General features: G+C 35.0%; 1 protein-coding gene across 2 annotated transcripts in view; it reads left to right on the forward strand.

The window, feature by feature from the left end:
* The first annotated feature begins 10,456 nt into the window (after positions 1–10,456).
* LOC121383274 (cytoplasmic polyadenylation element-binding protein 2-like) overlaps positions 10,457–16,604 on the forward strand; it is a 33,101-nt gene continuing 26,953 nt past the window's right edge. Inside the window, exons 1-3 of one of the 2 annotated variants that reach the window (XM_041513189.1) lie at positions 10,879–10,926; positions 11,040–12,091; positions 12,419–12,505. In XM_041513189.1, the coding sequence (XP_041369123.1) occupies positions 11,231–12,091; positions 12,419–12,505 (948 nt within the window). In that variant the 5' untranslated portion in view covers positions 10,879–10,926; positions 11,040–11,230. Of the gene's footprint in view, positions 12,092–12,418; positions 12,506–16,604 lie in introns of both variants that reach the window. The other variant, XM_041513188.1, reaches the window with a different exon arrangement.

The following is a 16,604-nucleotide window of genomic DNA, read 5'->3' on the forward strand; positions in this document are numbered from 1 at the left end:
ATAAGTGCTGCTAATGGAAAAATGTAGCGGGTTTCCTCTGATGACCACGTGTCATATTTACCCAATTTTTTACATCCAATAGCCGATTATTAATTAATCAATGTGCTCTAGTGGTGTCGTTAAACAAAACAAACTTTAATTTTTCCTCACCAAAATTCTGTACCATGTCGGATCACTGGCTATCCAGAGACCCAGGACGAACATGCCCGAAACCTTAGTGGTATAGGAGCATGTAAAAATACTCTAAGTCTTCACCAAAAAGAAAGAAATCCACTATATTCATGTCTGAATTTTCCAAGCACTTTGAACTGTGTGTGCGGAGGGATGCAGCTTCCTGCACTCTACCCCTCGACCCGCACCTGTAAATAATGTTCAACATGGTCATTTTGACACACGTTTGGTAAATGGTATCTTATGGCCACTTTTGGATTCTCTAGTTTGCACCTCATACTTCGTAAGCGTATATATGTATAATCATTGGAACAGAGAGTTCGAATACCTACTTCCATCCTGGTTAAGGAAATTACTTGAACTAAATATTTGACGTGCTTATAAATATCCTCTCCAAAACAAAAATGGGTTTGGACAAAACGTGCAATGACTTTATCTGGTTAATTAGTGACATAATCGATAAATTAGTGGTTGTACTATTAATGAAAATAAGTTTATGGTCGTCGTTCTAAAGTTTTAAATCATTTGGACGATGATTTTGACAATCCCCTACACTAAAAATGGAAGCTGACGTGTTAACTAATTTTGATAACACGACCTAAAGAAAAATAATGACATGCCCACCCACGAACCTACGGGTTATGGTTGTGAATGATATGAGAGCGTGATAAGGAAATAAGATACCAGAGATAGGATACCATATTAGTGTGCCTATACCTAATTAAAGTTCAGGCACGTGTCTCCGGGGCACAATTACGATAACCATGGCCTATAAGCGAATTCGCCAAGCGATTCAGTCGCCATTGCGTGATCATCGCTATTGTCCTAAAAGATGAAAAAAAGAAAAGAAATCTAACAAAATAAATCTTAAGCAAGCCTCTTTAAATTGTCATTATCAAAAATATTGAAGTAGCCTGTTTAAATTTACGCAATCATTTATGATCATGTCTGTCAAGTATTAAAATGTGCGAAATGAAAAAAAAACCTCACCCAGATATAAAACAAATACAAGTAGGCCTACAGTCAAACCTGTTTTAAACGGTCACACAAGGGAGTAAATAAAAGTAGCCGCTTAAAACAGGTGGCCGCTGAGTACAGGTTGCCACGTATATAGTCTGTAAAACATTTGTTGTTGTTCCTTGTTTTACCGTCTGTACTGCTAATCAACGAATGTGTGTTTCACAGTTGACTATAAATCAACTTTTGACATGTCTCCTTCAAAAAAGAAAAAAATGCAAATGGAATGTATTAAATTAACCGTTCTCAACAAGTTTGTTTTCTTTTTCCATTTAATTATTTAATTCCTACTTCATGCGGTGTATTGTCATAGTAAGTGAATCTACAAATGTCAAGCATAGCCTGTCCAGAGATGCATTCCAGAGTCATACTTTCTTAATTGATATACAGTAGAGATGTCGTGACTGAATCGGTACTAGTATTCCTGAAGGTGTGAAGATCGGTTATTTGCTGCACCTTATTTTTGTTGTTAATATATCCCTTTTATGTAATAGTAAAACTTTACTGTGGCCGCTTAATACAGGTATTTTAGCGATTTGGGATCCGATTTAGGTGGCCGCTGACCGCGTTAGACTGGTGACCGCTTATTACAGGTGCATTTACATTATAAATCGTTTGGGAGGGAAAAAAGTGGCTGCTTAAGGTAGGTGACCGCTGAGTACAGGTAGCCGCTAGGACAGGTTTGACTGTATATGGTGCAGGCGCGGATCCAAAGCGGGTGCGAAAATCAAATTGCCTTTTAAAAAAAAAACACCCAAAGTTTAATGATACATTATGTGTAAAATTTGTGTATTATTAAATATTAAATTTGTGGAGCTCTTTGGATTCGTACTGCGCCCTATATTGTTTGGTACCTATAAATAAATGATGATTGATGAACCTGCTGGAGCTAAGTTACAGTTACGGTGCCTCGTGATTGAAATAAGAGCTTACTACCACTCCGTCTTGGATGTCCCGACGGCCACTTTAAGTATGGAGTGGCAGGCATATCAGGGGACAATTTCTCAAAACATCGTAAATTTATATTGCGACTAGCAGTTATACCGGACATACATTTATAAGTGTTCGGCATCTACTTCGTGAAGAAAATTACATCATTACGACAAATGGCGCATTTTAAGAACAAAAGAAAATGAAATATTATGTGTATTTCTAACTGAATTTGTTGTACTATAATAATAATAAGAATTGTGGTTTAGTCGTAGATTTGCGTTTACGTGCAAAACTAGGCTTACGGTGTGTGTGTGTGTGTGTGTGTGTGTGTGTGTGTGTGTGTGTGTGTGTGTGTGTATACAGAGTATAGAGAGAGAGAGAGAGAGAGAGAGAGAGAGAGAGAGAGAGAGAGAGAGAGAGAGAGAGAGAGTTAGTTTGTGTGTTTGTGTACATGTTTATGATGTGTTTAAGTGTGAGTTTACAAGTTCGTAATGTGTATCACATTATGTGCATTTGTATATGTATGCGTGTGCATGCATACATGATGTATTATACTGATCGCCTAGATGTTTCTGAATAATAATTATTATTGCCTAAATAAAATGCTTAGCTAAACAGTAGACCTGTGCTTTTTCTTTAACGTTGGACCTTTCCTTAGAATAAAAATAAAACCGCCCATGTGGCGGTATGAGTTTCTTCTGTCGTCTAGACACGTGTCACAGATTGTATGTTTGACACTTGAATACATGTACATGTCATACGACACAAATATATTTCAAGGGCGAATACGAAATCTGGACAGAGACAGAGTGACAGAGAGAGACAGAAATATCGCCTAAAGGGCTTTTGCTTCCTTCTTTTTCCTTTTCTTTTTTAAACAGTTATATTTTACATTGTTGTTTGTTTTGCCAATTTGGAGACCTGATTTCATATGTATAAACTATTTGTAGAAATTATTTAAATACTTTGTGTTTAAGTTTCATTGATTTTAATTATTTTAATTATTTATTTATTTATTTATTTATTTATTTTTAAATATATTGTTGTGAACTAATAGTTGTTCATGATTCGAAGAGGAAACGAGTATAGGGCCTAATAAGTTTTAATCTATTAAGTATTAAACACACCCACCATTAGACGTTGAAATGTTTCCATAACCTACCCTACAATCAGCCGTCTTTATTTTAATAATTTTATTTTATTAAAGTAAATAAATCAATGACTACTCCATAAAATAAAACAGTGGTCTAATGTAACCAGAGCATACATATTATATACTCAACAACGAAAGTTTAGCAAATATCTTTTATTACGTCTATATTTGCCATGGTTGAATGAACTTAAAAGAAAACCAGGTCCTCCTGTTGTGTTAAGGCAAAGGTTGTTGAGTTTATGTTGTTTGCAAATGGTAAACATTTCAGATGTGAATACTAATTAATAAAAATAGGTTAATTTTAAAATGTTATGCCATTTTTTTTAACATTAGCTAAACTTTCTTTGTTGAGTATATTTAGCATCCCATTTTAATTACAAATATTTATTTCTGTCAATAGCCAGTCGGGATTTTCTAATGAGATATGCTTGCCATTTAGCCTCAATCCATACGAATAATGCTGTCGTAAACAAACCAAAACCAGATGTCCCATTGTGTCACATGAAGTGCGTGGACCTTTTCCACACATATCAATGATTAAGTATTTACAGCTGTCGAAGATGCAGCAGGTGTTTTTGGTATCAACTGGAACAAAATCAATCCACTCTGTATGTATTCTATATTCAAAATATTCTGGTCGAAAATTTTCGTTTCTTGATTAGACTGTTCATTTATAGACCTCCATTTTGATCTTATTTGTCTTTAAAAAAAGGACTGTCTTGAATTTGCAACCATTTAGGCTAAGATGTTTCCTCTTTTCAGCGATTAGAATTACAATATGAATAGAATACCAGTGCCTGTATATCCAGGTTTGCAGTCGTGTTCTAATGTTTGTAAGATTCATTGCTCCTTTTCTTCGTATTTTTTGGTTCACGGTGAAATCTAGTTTGGCCTAATGAAAACATTAGGACAATTTACAAACACCTTGTTTATACAGACAGTGATATTCTAAACAGGAAAATATCTAAATAACGTACTTTTAGGATCTGATCTAAATATGTTAAGTGGCGACAATTTTGGGAGAGTCCCTTTAATAACAGAAGGTCGGACAGTTTCAAGTCGCACGACAGACTGTTCAATTCAATCAATTCAATTCAATTCTTTATTAACCGTGAGCGTTTATATCATCAGTTAACATGCACATAACGATTACTTACATGCATAATGAAAGGTGTTATAAAACAGATAGATAAGGAGAATATACAATGTGTATAGACTAAGAACTTTAAACATTTAAGAACACGAAGTGTCACAATTATACAACTATAGATATTCTCTACTTTTAAACATTTTGCATGCATTAATAATAGTTTTTCTAATTTGCATAATTCCTTTACATTATTATTAGATAATAACTATACTAATTTAAATATAGATGAATGAATTCTATAATATTTATTAATACATAAAACAACAATCATTGTTAAAAAAAAAAGAAAAAAAAGGGCCAGATAATATAGCATGAAATCTATCCTCAACCTCGCCTAAATTACACAAAACACACAATCTGTTATATCTGTTTATATTGTGATAACGAGCAACTTCAATGGCTGAACTGTGTGATGATATCTAATCTTTGTTGCGCATTTGACAACATGCAATTTTCATAAATGCATCCTGTTGAATTGTCGGATATTTTACAATTCCGAACACTTTCACTGAGCACGAATATTTAAACATCTACGCGTGGACTCCAGATAAAAGTTGAGCATTTTTGGTTCGCACCAATGTTTAGGTGATTATACACTTAGAACTTTATGTTAGTTCCTGCCAACATCGCCCATCTTGGACAACTCTATGTACACAACAAGCGTGCTTTAACAGTTCTCTGATAGAAGTTAGCCCAAAATTTATTTACACAGACGCGCGCGCACGCACACACATTAAGAGCAGTAGGGATGTTTATTATTATGTTTTAATCGCGCTATATCGCAATATTTTTTTCCTCCCAACCAGTGCACCACGACTGGTATATAAAAGGCCGTGGTATAAGCTATCATGTCTGTGGGATGGTGCATATAAAATATACCTTGCTACATTAAGAAAAATGTAGCGGGTTTCCTCTGATGACATGTCAGAAATACCAAATGTTTGACATCCAATAGCCGATGATAAATAATCAATGTGCTCTAGTGATGTCGTTAAACAAAACAAACTTAATTATTCCGCAAAAACCAGGTAGATTGTGTTTCTCTAGTTCTAAGGCTCATTCCTGACGTTACGCGTTAAGTATTACGTAACCACCAGCTCGCCAGAGGGCGTACTCACTGAGATGGTACAAAATGGCTGCGCCCGTTATATATAACCGTCACATTTAACCGTTTTATTAGTTAACTATACGATTATACGTGTTGATATTAAGCAATAATGTGCATTATATATCGTTGAATATGCATACCAGGCCAAATGCCTTAATTGCCCTCTCCTTATTAGTACAGTTCTTTTAAGCTAGGTACAGCCCCGTTATCAATATTATAGATGTTAATTTTACAGGTAGTAGCTACTGAATCGTATACTGTATAATCAAAACGTAACACATTTAAAATAGAGTAGAAGCAGCATAGAATTAGGCTAGAGAATAAATAATAAATCCACCCACCCATGCAGGCCTGTCGGATATAATTTTAGATTGTGGAAGTATAAATATAAACAAAAGGCCTTTCGGTCTAGAGAGCTCCGCTATTTAATTTTCAATTTTACCATTCAATACAAAGAAACTTTAAATTTTTCAATGTTAAAAATTCGAAACATCCAAATATCTCAATATTAGTTTGTGAAAACTGCACTGCCAAATATTGTTCCTATGAGCCTTTTAGTGAAATGGTGAGTTTTTTAATAATCGCAAAATTAAGAACATTCTGGGACATTTAAATAATCAATACCGGGATGGGTAGAAATGTAGGAGGATATCACTCAGTCACTCCCACCAAACTCTGAGTGACATACGAGAGAGAGAGAGAGAGAGAGAGAGAGAGAGAGAGAGAGAGAGAGAGAGAGAGAGAGAGAGAGAGAGAGAGAGAGAGAGAGAGAGAGAGAGAGAGAGAGAGAGAGAGGTGACGGACACGCACAAACACAAACGCACAGTTTGATATTTAATTATATTTGCAACCCAGACATTGTAAAAGAAATACATCCTGAAAATAGAATTCACCCGTACATGAAGTTGATCATACAAATAGTCATCACGCAAAAACATGAATGATATTTGACGAACACATTATGTATGTGACTCAGTATAAATATCAAATAGTTATCTCAAATGTAAAGGAAGCCATATCAACAGTCGCGAAGTTCACAGACGTCACATATATAAATATATATATATAGTTTAAAATAAACGGTGTTGTAAATATTGAATAACATGTGTTAGCACGATGTCATGCACGGACCTATAGAAGTTAGCACCCTGCTACAACAATGTTTCTCAAACGAAATGTTTAAAGCTAGCGTCCAGGAAATGTTTTATTTAACGACGCACTCAACACATTTTAATTACGGTTATATGGCGTCGGACATAAATGGTTAAGGACCACACAGATATATAGAGAGGAAACCCGCTGTCGCCACTTCATGGGCTACTCTTTTCGATTAGCAGCAAGGAATCTTTTATATGCGCCATTCCACAGACAAGATGACACATACCACGGCCTTTGATATACCAGTCGTAGTGCACTGGCTGGAGCGAAAAATAGCCCAATGGGCCCACTGACGGGGATCGATCCCAAACCGACCGCGCATCAAGCGAACGCTTTACCACTGGGCTACGTTCCGCCCCAAGCTAGCGTCCACGTCTCATATATATATATATATATATATATATATATATATATATATATATATATATATATATATACACACACACACACACACACACACACACACACACACACATACATACATACATACAAGACTGTCTCCAGGCACGGCGAACACAAGGGGACTCACACACACATGTCAAACATAAGGCAGAGATAAATACTTGTAGAATAGGAAATTCTCAGTAGTTTTTAAATTTTTACGGAATACCCCGAAACCCACTAAAAACTCTGCTTTGCGCCCTCGATGTCTGTCAACCAATAATGTATCGCAATCCTCGACCTCTTTTATTTACAGTTTGTGTGTGTGTGTGTGTGTGTGTGTGTTTTTAATACAAACTCAAATAGATGTCCAAACAAAGTAGCCCTAGGTCTAATCAGTTTCTTTGTCAGGTCCAAAACAAAGTAAGGTCCGTTTCCGTTTTGTATCACGAAATTAATAATTATAAATATGATTACTTTTAAGCCTACTTTTTCTATGCACTCATGAATGTTGAGAAAACAGACTTTGTCCCACCCCCACGCCTGCTCTGGGAAGGCTTAATCCGACGCTGTTTTAACGCCCCCATCATAAATTATTTCCCAGCGGACCTGTTAATACTGATACGTGTTATGTCAAAATGGTATATTATTTCGTATAGATAACACAACTATATACATATATTGTTTCCATTAATATGCAACCTTATATGATATATAGTCTGCTAATCACAACCAGATGTCGCGTTCCTAGAACAATATAATTATAATCATGTAAAGGGTTAAAACACAGTACTATGTCAACTCCAGTATTGCAATTGTATATTCATGCATAATCACTCGTGGATACTTATTGAGAAGAGAGCGCGCGTGCGTGCGAGTGTGCGTGCATAAGATCGCGCATGACAGTTTTGGTCTACATGTATCCGTGGCGTAGGAAGGTGCCAAAATGTTGTTTTATTGTTGTTGTTGGGGGTTTTTTTTTTGGGGGGGGGGGGCACACACACATATATGTGGTGCATGTAAAAGATCCCTTGCTGTTAATCGAAAAGAGTAGCCCATGAAGTGGCGACAGCGGGTTTCCTCTCTCAATATCTGTGTGGTCCTTAACCATATGTCCGACGCCATATAACCGTAAATAAAATGTGTTGAGTGCGTCGTTAAATAAAACATTTCCTTCCTTCCTATGACAGCTTATGAAGTTATGAAGTTGTGACGTCTTATTGAACAAGTTTATTTGTTTTGTTTAAAGACACCACTAGAGCACATTGATTTATTAATCATAGGCTATTGGATGTCAAACATATGGTCATTTTAACACAGTCATAGTGAGGAAACCCACTACATTTTTCCATTAGTAGCAAGGGATCTTTTATATGCATCATACCATCATCCCACAGACAGGATAGCACATACCACGGCCTTTGATATACCAGTCGTGGTGCACAGGCTGGAACGAAAAATAGCTCAATGGACCCACCGACGGGGATCGATCCCAAAGCGACCGCGCATGAAGTGAGCGCTTTACCACTGGACTATTCCCGCAACAGTCTTATTGAATGATGATTTCTTCTTTTGTTCAGTGGTTGTTTATCTTCCTTTTCATGTATTCTTGTTCATTAAGTACTAACATTAAAAATATTCTGATATATACTAAAATTTGTTCACAACTATAAATGACTGGTCTGATATGATTTGACTAACGAAGAACGAGAAGAAGAAGAAGAAGAAGAAGAAGATATGAAATATGAAGCATAGGCGTACGGGCTCACAATTTTGTAGTCGGGCAGGCTGGCTTTTGCTCGAATTAAACGAAAATGCCCGAATCTGGATATTAACATTTATTCATATTAACATTGCTACCAAACAACTATATACAGGTGCAAACGAACCACTGCGCATTTTTACATGGATTACAACTAATTTGGAGGGTAGAATGATAAAAATACATGGTAAAAAGGTCTTGGTGGTACATTTTGCCCGAATATTTCTATATTTTTTGCCCGAATTTGAGGTTTTGTACCAGCACTTGGGGGGGGGGGGCACCCCCCCCCGCCACCCTCCCCTGTCTCGTACGCTTATACATGAAAGAAGATAACCGTAGTTATTAACAGATGACATAGAGCACTTTGTGAACGTGTGAACGTGTTACGGCGATTTGCAAAATGTTCAGAATACTAGTACGTTAAATATTTTTACATTGTGAGTTATTGTCGTAATTTGAACATGAGTTCATTATGGATGAAATTTACGTAAAATAAAGTTTGTTTTGTTTAACGACACCACTAGAACATGCACGTTGATTTATTAATCATAGGCTATTGGATATCAAACATTTGACAATTCTAACATACAAGTCTTAGATAGGAACCTCGCTATATGTTTCTATTAGTAAGAAGGGATATTTTATACGCGACATCCCACAGACAAGATAGTAGCTATTAGAACGAGAAATAGCCCACCTATAGTCCGTCCCATCCTTCTACAAAAATGTTTGTTTGGTTTGATGTAAGACGAAAAATCAAAATGTTTTGGAAATAACAAAAACAAAGGAAGGAATGAAATGTTTTATTTAACGACGCACTCAACACATTTTAATTACGGTTATATGGCGTCTGACATATGGTTATAAGGACCACACAGATATAGAGAGAGGAAACCCACTGTCGCAACTTCATGGGCTAGCTACTCTTTTCGATTAGCAACAAGGGATCTTTTATATGCACCATCCCATAGACAGGATAACACATAGGCCTACCATGGCCTTTGATATACCAGTCGTGGTGCACTGGCTGGAGCGAGAAATAGCTCAATGGGCCCACTGACGGGGATCGATCCCCTAACAAAAACAAAATACTATTTTTGTGTGCAATTTAGAAATTAACAATCAGCTCAGAAATAAAGAAGGTGTAGTAAATTACAGTACGAAAAAAAAAGAAGAAGGTGTTCCCTGTGGGAAGGCCTTTTGAGATTAGACCTTCCGCGCATTATAGCCTCTATATATATATATATATATATATATATATATATATATATATATATATATATATATATATATATATATATATATATATTGATATATATTGATATATATATATATATATATATATTGATATATATATATATATATAGGCTATAATGCGCGGAAGGTCTAATCTCAAAAGGCATTGATATATTGATATATATATATTGATATATAAATTTAGAATGTTTATAATCAACTCAGGTCGTATTAAAACTGTTGAAGGGGGTGGGCATACCCTGGCCCCTCCAAATTAAAAATAAATAAATAAACATGGTTGTATCTTGTAACTTGTTTAATTCGGCAAATTGTTGGTTTGCTTTCATTATAAACGTAAAAAAAAAAACCGGAATAAGTGAACATTTATTTATATATAATTAAAAATTCAATCTACTCAAATAAATAATCAATTCTGCTAATTATTTTATCCGATGTGAAACAAAGGGACCAAACTCGTGTACTGTCTGGATGTAGACAATACCAGTACACAAACTGACTGGAACGGTCCGATTTAGAATCTAAACCGTTCCCAAACACTAAAATTGAATGAAACACTGAAATATTAATATTACCAATAATCTATATTGTACTTGTGTTAATATATTTATAACTTGAATGAATACTGTTAGCGCATGTATGCATCTTATTACATACAGACATTTTTTCTCTCATTTTTATTGACGTCAACATCCAACAGCGCTAAATGGAACGAATGGCAACCTGTCGACATGAACACACCTCCGTGAACCCTAACCATGTATAACTATTTTTAGTCCGTTTCAAGCAGCTCCATTTGATCTGCGCTGTGCATATTGCGTTACACGTATGTGGACTTGGTGAGATATTTACTGTACTAAAATACATACTCGAAAATTTTCAAAGACTAGATCTAATTGTTTGAAACATTTAACATGGAATAATTATTCTAAGTTAATAATATTTATTTCAGGTGGGGTGTCTGGAAACCCTGAACAAAAACCGCAAACAAAGAGCATTTGGTGCGAGAGTACAGCTGTAGCAGACGTGGTCTCCAAAGGAAATAGCAGACGTGGCGTGGAAAAATCAACATTTTACAGGTTGAGTACTTTTCATCAACAAAAACAAAAGAAAAACTGGAGACAATAATATCTTAATTGGCTGATGGGGGAATTTGGATCGAACACTTTAACACTCGCAAGAGCTTTATCGCCAGTGTATTTGGATCATCTTGCAAACAATCAGTCGTTATTTTCTCCGGAACCACCGTCGACAGTTTCTGTTTGTCAAACCATGCAAGATGAACAACAATCCCCAAATAATTTACAAGTGTCACCAAATCCTGGGAATATTTCTCCAGATCAGAGTGTGGATTTAATTTCTAGCAAGGCTATTAAAAGTGTTGGAATACCTGAAGAAAATGGATCGCATAATCAAATGGGGATTTCCCCTATTTGTGAATCGACAGCTGTCACAACTCAAAGTTGTTGGTCTACGGCATCTGCAGATGATACATTCCTGCAAGGATTTCAGTCATTAAATGGAACCGTTACGTTTCAGCAATTTCCCCCAGCACCAAATTCGATGTTCAGTGCAGGAATACCTGGAATGAATGTCCCCCCTCCTCAGAGAAGGGCAATCACTGCTAACCACAATAACTCGTTACGTCAAAATCCTAATATTGTGATTAATAATGCTAAGAGTTATAACTGGAGTACCAATGCACCACAACAAACAACATTTTCAGGACAACAAAATCCAGCAACACTTTCACCTTGGGGAAATATGCAGCAACAAAATCAACAGCGCAGATCAGTGCCAAACATAAATGCTCTCAATCCTGTTAAAAAGGGCAATTTTCACCAAATTCCCCCATCATCTTTCATTGCTCCATCCAAGTTTCGTCGGAGCACATCTTTTCCTGGACAGATTCACCAGGCTTCATTAGGAATAAAGCCCGGTTTTGATTACCAGTCCTATGATGACCTTCATCGAGATGGAATAAATTCTGTTATGTACAACCAAGTGAGTATGACATTGGCTTTTGGGTACATCTACCAGCTAAAGATGCCCATAAAAACTGAAGGGAACACATGTATTTTTAAGTTATTTTATTTATTATGTGGATATCGTAAATTACCAGTCTTCACTAAAAGTTAACGACGTAGAAAAACAAGATTTCAAGCTATTTTGGAAACATTTTATTGACTAGTAGCCCATAAGGAAGACTTGTTTAAAATTATAACTGCCATTGGCCAGTGAGTGTAATATTAACCATTGGAGGTTGGTTTTGCTTACACAGTTGTAAAGTTTTATGTGTTATGTTTGACATTTATTTTCATATTTTACTAGGGCGACTGTAATATCAAGCAGATGGACATAAGTAACAAAGTCAAGGAAATGAACAGTGTCAACAAAAGAAGACATGGTGGTAGAAATGTAAGTTTCCGTTGCCTGTTGCTGTGTTGGTACAACATTTAATTTCAGAATGGAACGATTCACCACAAAACCAACTGCCAGTTCGTATGAATTTAGCTGTGTAATCGACAAATGGACAAAACATTTGATAGTGGTAACAGGCTACAACATCCTTTTGCACTTTACTGTTTTGTCATTGTGTGGGTAGGTTTTAAAAACTTATTTAAAAGCAAAATTGTAACAATTGTTTCTTGAAATTTCGTACAACTTAAATAGAAAAATAAATAAATGTCATTTATAAGCAATTATAACAATTTTACAATGATTATATAAGGCACAGTCCTTGGCTTTTGCAAAGCCATGGCACTCGAAAAATCGCACACCTGAAAATGCTTAGGCGAGTGAAAAATCATGCTCATCAAAATGCTAAGGCGAGTGAAAACCAAGCATTATTAATTGATGAAGTAATTGATAAATGTAAAGACATGTTGCAAAAATTAACCTATAAACCAATAATGTTTTCTTCTAATTTTATGTTTGGTTCATTAATGTAGTCTGACTTCTTTTCCCGTTCAGGAATGGAGTTATTAAAAAAGTTACGGGGCAGTGCTATAGAAATATAATTATGACATACACTGATGCAATTTGATTTTTTAATTACAATATGTATTATTCAGATAATTTGATGCACACAATTATAGATACCTTTTCAGTGTTAGATGGTTTGATGAACGTGCAGGTAAACGTGTAGGAATTAACGTGTCTTGAATTTCATTATTATGTACAATGAATATGATTAGGATAGTTGGGATGGGAAAACCCCACTGGTTCTGAGGAGGTGATTCAATTAGAATTACGAACCAATCATTTCAGGTGTGCACTACTGACTGAATTGGATCCCTCATATTATTATTTTTTTTTTTTAAATAACTTGTTAAACGTAGGCCTACAATTAGTTCAAACGATAGTGTTGTTGAACTTGAAGCATTGACATTCACTTGACATTTTTAATTTAGCAATTTCGCAACCAACATTTTGTAACACGTCATTTGACCTATCAGTAGCAGTTACGAACTGTGTTACTTTATTGATCTAGAACGGTCCCAATGTTGTTGATAAACAAAATATACAAACTCCAACAATATGATTCTGTCATTACAAAGGATTTAATACCAAACATGTGATCAGTGTTTCCCCCGGGATTTTTGTTCAGAGGGTTGGCAAAATAGTTTGACGTAAACTGAGCCCCCAAATGGTGCGAAAATGTTAGGGGAGTTAGGAGGCATGCTACCCCGTACAATTGTTATAAATTGGAGTTAGGGGGCATGCAACCCCGTAAAATTGTTATAAATTTTCTGTTGCTTCTAGATGCATTATGGGGTACATGTAGGTGCCATGTACACCTATAGAAGGATCTATTTTAAGATATATTTTAATAATGATGTTTATTATTATTAAATATTTCCATAATGTCTAAACAATAATTTGAAAAAGAAGTATAAAAATATTAGACTAAGCACAAACATATAATACATATTACTGATTGTAATTTATTTATCTAAAAGTAAAATCCGGGACTTCTAGAATTAAAAAAAAATCCACTAACCATGGGATTGGTGATTTTAAAAATTCATTAGCCATGGTTGGATATTCATTAGCCCTACTTCTGTATGTATATCAGGGGTTCTAAAAAAAAATAAAAAAAATACTTCCCATACTGACCAGTGGATAAAAAATTCACCTGCTAAATTGTAATCACTGATAAAACAAATGAAAGAAAGTAAATATTTTTTTATATATGTAGGTACATTTTTAAATTTGTGTTAATTCATCATATAATGCACTTTAAAATTATTTCTTGCAAATCTTGCAAATTTAATTATGTAATGTTTAAATATAATTTAAAAAACAACACAAAAACAAAAACATACCAAAAAAACCAAAACATTTGGAAGTTCGTAAAACAATATGGTTATTGCAACCTTTAAAAAACTCCCTGATCTGATTATACTGGTCACTGTTTATTTTGTTACACCTGCACTGTGTTAGAGTAACAACTGTTTGGGTACCAGTCACTTAGTAGTTAAAGGAAACTTGCGCCAAAATGACATTGCAACATTTTGTTAACTTGAACTTTAATAAAATTACATCTGTAGGTATATTTATTTCAGGGATGGGGCATAGATTACTGGTGACCATATATTCATTAGTGAACTGTTGCATGTGAAAGGAAATAGAAAATATTGACTTGTAGATCTGTTTTCCGTTTTACATATGATCGATGTTGGTTGATTTTTTTAATAGATTTTTTCATTCGATCATCATCATGATGGTTTATTTGTTTTCCCCTCAGTGGCAACCAGGATCTAACAATGTACATATTTGTGGAATATAGTTAGACCCAGTGATTTTCCGCTATCGCGGAAAACGGACAGAATTCCCATTGTGAAACAGAATTACGATTTTCCGCGAAGTTTAAAAAAATTAATACCATTTTACTATTGCCACACACTGTAAAACTGACGATTGGCCCGTGGCAAACACGTAGTGTCGTATTTACCGGTGCTACATTCAGCCAGACCGAGCGGAAAAACGTAAACCAAATGGCCACGTTGGGAACTAAATACTTCGCGAACGTTAGCGAAACATTTGCTGGCTGAACTTGGGACTGGTTCACTGCTTAGTCTGTTGCACCTGCGCAGACGGGACAGGTGTTTTTTTTTTTTGTATTTTTCAGGAGTAAGTTCAGTCAGCGGTTTGTCGCTAACGTTTGTCATGGAAGACTGATTTTTACGTTTTGTTAACACTAAGCCCCGTTGAATAAAACTGCACTCAGTTGTTGAACAAATATGCTTTATGTAGTTGTTATAACTGTAACCTTTGCTCCGATTTTTCACTACTAATATGAAGGCCTTCTTTGATTTAACAACAAATAGCGACATATGTCGACACCAGTCAATTTTCGGACCCTTGTTTTAGTCTCGTACAAAGTAAATAAAACAGACCCAACGGTATTTTTTTTTTATATGATATATTTGACAAAAGGTACTTTTAATTTTGTTTTCACCTTATAAAACTTAAAAATTTAATATTTTGTCAAGAATTATGAAAAAGTAAAAAGTAAACAGCGTTGTCTGCCTGTTATGTTAATTTGTCACAGCTTGTGTTATTTTTTTTGAAACGGAAAACCACTGGGTCTATATAGTATATTTATGACTATTTGCATTTTATTTGCATTTTTTTATAATATCGGCGAATTAATCACAGAAGTGAATTCGTCCCTTTTTTTAATGGTTACAATTTTTACGGTCCGGATAAAGAAATTCACAGGGTTGGTACAGGGTTCTTCCGGCCCCTAGGGGAAACACTGTGATGCCATAATAAAAATAATCTTTAAAAAAAAAAAAACCCATAATTTTAGACACTATCATAAATGCATAACAAGTTCTCAAGTAGATCAGCGTGTGCGTGCAGCCAGAGTTCCAAGAGTAAAAATAATCTGACCCCAATAGCTCTTGATTGGTCAATATGCCACAGAGTACTGCTCATCATGGTTGAAATAAAAATATTTAAATAAAGTTTTATTTGATTTTTTTAAAGAAAAAAAAAGAAAAATAATAGACGTAAAAAAAAAAAAAGTGTTTTTTTGGTAAATGAAACCTAGGCCTATTCCTACATACCTATTATCACTTCTTTTTCTTCTTATTATTCCATCTACTTTTGAATTCTCTTTGTCTAAATTTCATTTCTTTTTTAAGCGAAATAGAAAGTTACACGTTTATCATTTTCGTGACCTCACGTAAGCTTTGTAGGCTAAGTTATGAACTAATCAAGACTGGTTGAGTGCTCGCTTGAGGTGCTTGTGTCGCAGGATCGAACCACCTCGGTGGATCCATTTAAGCTAATTGGGTTTGTTTCGGGCCAAAAAAAAATATAGGTGTGTTTCTGATTGCATCCCCCACAAAATTAGGGTAGGTAGGTAGGTTTTTTTTGTTGTTTTTTTGAAAATTGAATACTATAATAATAATAATAATAATAATAATAATAATAATAATAATAATATATTATTATTATTTATTGTTATTTATTGTTATTGTTATTGTTATTGTTGTTGTCGTTG

Source organism: Gigantopelta aegis, chromosome 10 (genome assembly GCF_016097555.1).
Source record: "Gigantopelta aegis isolate Gae_Host chromosome 10, Gae_host_genome, whole genome shotgun sequence".
NCBI classification, from domain to species: Eukaryota; Metazoa; Mollusca; class Gastropoda; order Neomphalida; family Peltospiridae; genus Gigantopelta; species Gigantopelta aegis.